The following is a 3,181-nucleotide window of genomic DNA, read 5'->3' as shown; positions in this document are numbered from 1 at the left end:
AAGACAATTTTCGTGGACGAGTAAAACATTTTCTTGTATGACATTTCTGCACACTGGGAGGCCGCGGTAGATTCTGGCATGTGCAATACGTGGGGTCAAAATGCTACGTTTTCCACCGGCGTCATCAATCAGTGGCGTTAAAAGCGATCTTCCAGTTTTGCTTTGGGTAACTGTTTTTTTGAGGGGGCGGAGCTAACGGTCGCTAGTTGTCGGCAAAAAGTGAGTGGTGCGTCACGGCCGCATGTCTTAAGTTTGTTACGGCTTGAACAATCGGACGAAGAGCATATAAGTAGAAGGACCTTAAGATGGAAATGAAGGATATGGAAGAGATGCTCGGCTGGGCTTTCCATCCGTTTTGCTCAGTGGTCAAGAATACAAGTGGAGTTTCCTGAGTGATGTCGGAGCAGCGGTGCGTTCAAGGACGCAGACATCGGCAGCACTACTACACTCACAGCTCGGTGCACCGTGTCTCTTATTTTGCAGCAGAGGTCCAGTAAAATGATCCGGTAATCAATTATTGTAGCACGTTGCCGAGCAGTGGCAGGCAAAGGTTTTGAAAGAGTCGCCTTCATCTTGCGTACTTTTCACGCCGCTGTTGCCGAAACGGCAAACGACGAGTTTCAATTCTTGGATGTGAACATCGAGTACCCGCTAGTCTACTTTTTCTTTGCATTAAGAATCGATGACGTCACAGTATTGTGGCGTCCAAGCACAAAAGTGGGTTTGAATGCAAAATAGACAACTAAAGCAAGTAGCTGTGTTGGGAATCATTCTCTCTTGAATCACTGAATAAGATATATTCTTTTTTTAATGGCAATAAAATGAGATTGTAGAGTCTGCTAAAGACACCCAAAACAATCCTAAAGAAATAAAACAGAAAATTACACCATTTGTGTTACACATGGCCTCCCCTTTCCGTTCGCTAGCTTATCGCTAACGCCGAATAGCATCTATGTTCCCGTGCTTTTTAACCCTTTCGGCAACAGACCGAAGACAAAAAAAATGGAGGAACAGTGGCTAGGGAGGATTTCCCGACACAGCCAGTTGAGATAAACAATGTTGTGCAATAAAACTCAGATGTGTGCAGGTGTGCTGGGTAGCTAGCGTGCTGCGTCCTAAACAGCGGGAGTATTTACACGATATGATAGAGGGCAGGGAGGAGTGGGAACGCCGTTAGCAGGGTCCCTTCCTTTAATTTTTTTATTTTAAATTAATATGATAACAATTGAAAGGTTTAGACATCGGTAGCCGGCACTGAGCAAACTTCAAAAGTTGCTCACTGGCGTTTTGGTGGTGTGTGCTAACAATGAGGAGAAAGAAAAGATTTTTGAGTGGCACTTTTGAGTCAAACTGCGAGCAGTGGTCGGATATAACCAAGACCAAGTACTTTGTTTTTGTACTGAAGTAGATTTTTTTTTGGGGGGGGGGCGATGGGGGGGTATCTGTATATTTCTTTGTTACAAAAATAACAAAAATGTTTTCAATGAGCCTATTGACAATAAAAATCAATTTGAGTCTAGATTTTTTTCTAAAAAAAAAAAACAAAAAAAAAAAACAACTCAATGTGGATTGTACAGCAAAAACAAAAGTCAACGCCGCATGTTAACTCGTGACTAAGGTTGCAAATTTGCAGGAATTTATGAATGGAGGTGTATTTTGCTTATGACAACAAAATCTTTCTATTAAATTGCCTTTGTACTAATCAGTTCTGCCAAAGTGGAGCTGAACTCCCCCCTAAAAAGGAATGATCACATTATTTCTTCCAAAATCAAAATCTTTTTCCTCATTTTCCTTCAGCAAAATGTTATTTTTAATTTTTTTTTTTTAACTACAAAGTTTCCACAGGGCTCACATTTATGAGCCACTATTGGACAAAGACTTATTTTGAAAACAGGCAGACCAAGTGTCCATTTGGGAGTAAAAAGTGTTTCATTTTGGTTCCTGGCGCAATACGAGTGGGCGGGCGTGAAAAGACGTCGCTGGATTGAAGCAGATCCAAAGGAGGAAGTGGTCCCGCAAAAAGAAGTGATGTGCTACAAACCGTCCGCAGATGCCCGCTCGGCCGCACGGGGAGAGCGAAGGGGCTACTTGGCCTCACGTCGGGCCACCTCTCAAGGAGCGAGCGCCACAAAGGCATCGCAGAGCTCTGCCGGACCCTGAAAGGTCTATCCTTAACCACCCCCCCTCCCCCGGGAGCACGGCGCCAGGTTGCTCGTGGAGTTGGGGTTACCAGTTCATCATGGAGCTTCTGTTGAGGGTCATGAAGAACACTTGGCTGCTGCCTCCCGAACGCACCGACGCAAAGAACACCTGTACAGGATGAAGAGGTGGTCCTCAATTTTTTTTACAGGCATATATTCTTTATCCTCAACAAAAACAACTCATATTGCTGCAGCTTACTGAGGGGTTTATATATCCGTCTTATACTACCCTCCACCCCAATGTAGTTCTACACGGCAGCAAAGCGCAATTTATGTTGAAATGAAACTCCTCAACTCACTTCCAACATTGTTCTTTGACACAAAGGAGCCAGTAAAGCAAAACGTCTCGAAATCAAGAAGCCTCTTACACCAAGATGGTGCTAAAGCACTATTTTTTGTCAAAATGAAACTCCTCAACTCACTATTGTACATCCAGACGTGCGCACTGTACTCTTTTTAGATGTTTTGGACTTCCTGTATTTCTGTACTGATTCAAACGATCCACGTCAAAAGTCTCACCTTTTACATTTCACCAAATAAAAGAATCCCACCGCATTTTACCGCGGCTTCAGAATTCAAAATGCAATTCCCGACCCTAAATTCCATTCTTTCTGTCGCCCACCTTTCCAACTTCCAAACTTGGGAAGAACATTTCAAGTTGAGGCGCTCACCTTGTCGTTTCTCTCGGACAAAAACTTCAAGCGCTGCGCTCGCTTGTGCATGAAGACCCCGTCCAGGTGTCCCGTCTCCACCGAGCGGATTTCGATGGCCTTCTCCCCCCAGCCCATGATCTGGTTGGAGTGGATGTAGGCTGTACACACACACACACACACACACACACACACACACACACACACACACACACACACACACACACACACACAAAGTGTCTTGTAATCAAAAACAGTGGTACCTTGATTTACTGGTACTACTATGGAGCCTCTAAGCTAACCGCATTTAGCGCGTTGCAGTGAAACAGT

The 3,181-nt window shown here is 44.2% G+C and overlaps 1 protein-coding gene across 1 annotated transcript in view; it reads right to left on the bottom strand.

Annotated features, from left to right (window-relative positions):
- Positions 1–173: 173 nt before the first annotated feature.
- LOC109529768 (TRAF2 and NCK-interacting protein kinase-like) overlaps positions 174–3,181 on the bottom strand; it is a 22,551-nt gene continuing 19,543 nt past the window's right edge. Inside the window, exons 30-31 of the mRNA XM_019893203.1 lie at positions 2,873–3,012; positions 174–2,310 (exon numbers count right to left, since the gene is read on the bottom strand). Of these exons, the coding sequence (XP_019748762.1) occupies positions 2,227–2,310; positions 2,873–3,012 (224 nt within the window). The 3' untranslated portion in view covers positions 174–2,226. The remainder of the gene's footprint in view (positions 2,311–2,872; positions 3,013–3,181) is intronic.

Source organism: Hippocampus comes, unplaced genomic scaffold (genome assembly GCF_001891065.2).
Source record: "Hippocampus comes isolate QL1 unplaced genomic scaffold, H_comes_QL1_v1.1 scaffold353, whole genome shotgun sequence".
In the NCBI taxonomy this organism is placed as follows: Eukaryota; Metazoa; Chordata; class Actinopteri; order Syngnathiformes; family Syngnathidae; genus Hippocampus; species Hippocampus comes.
Note: the sequence above shows the minus strand (reverse complement) of the source record. Positions and strands in the feature narration are given on the sequence as shown.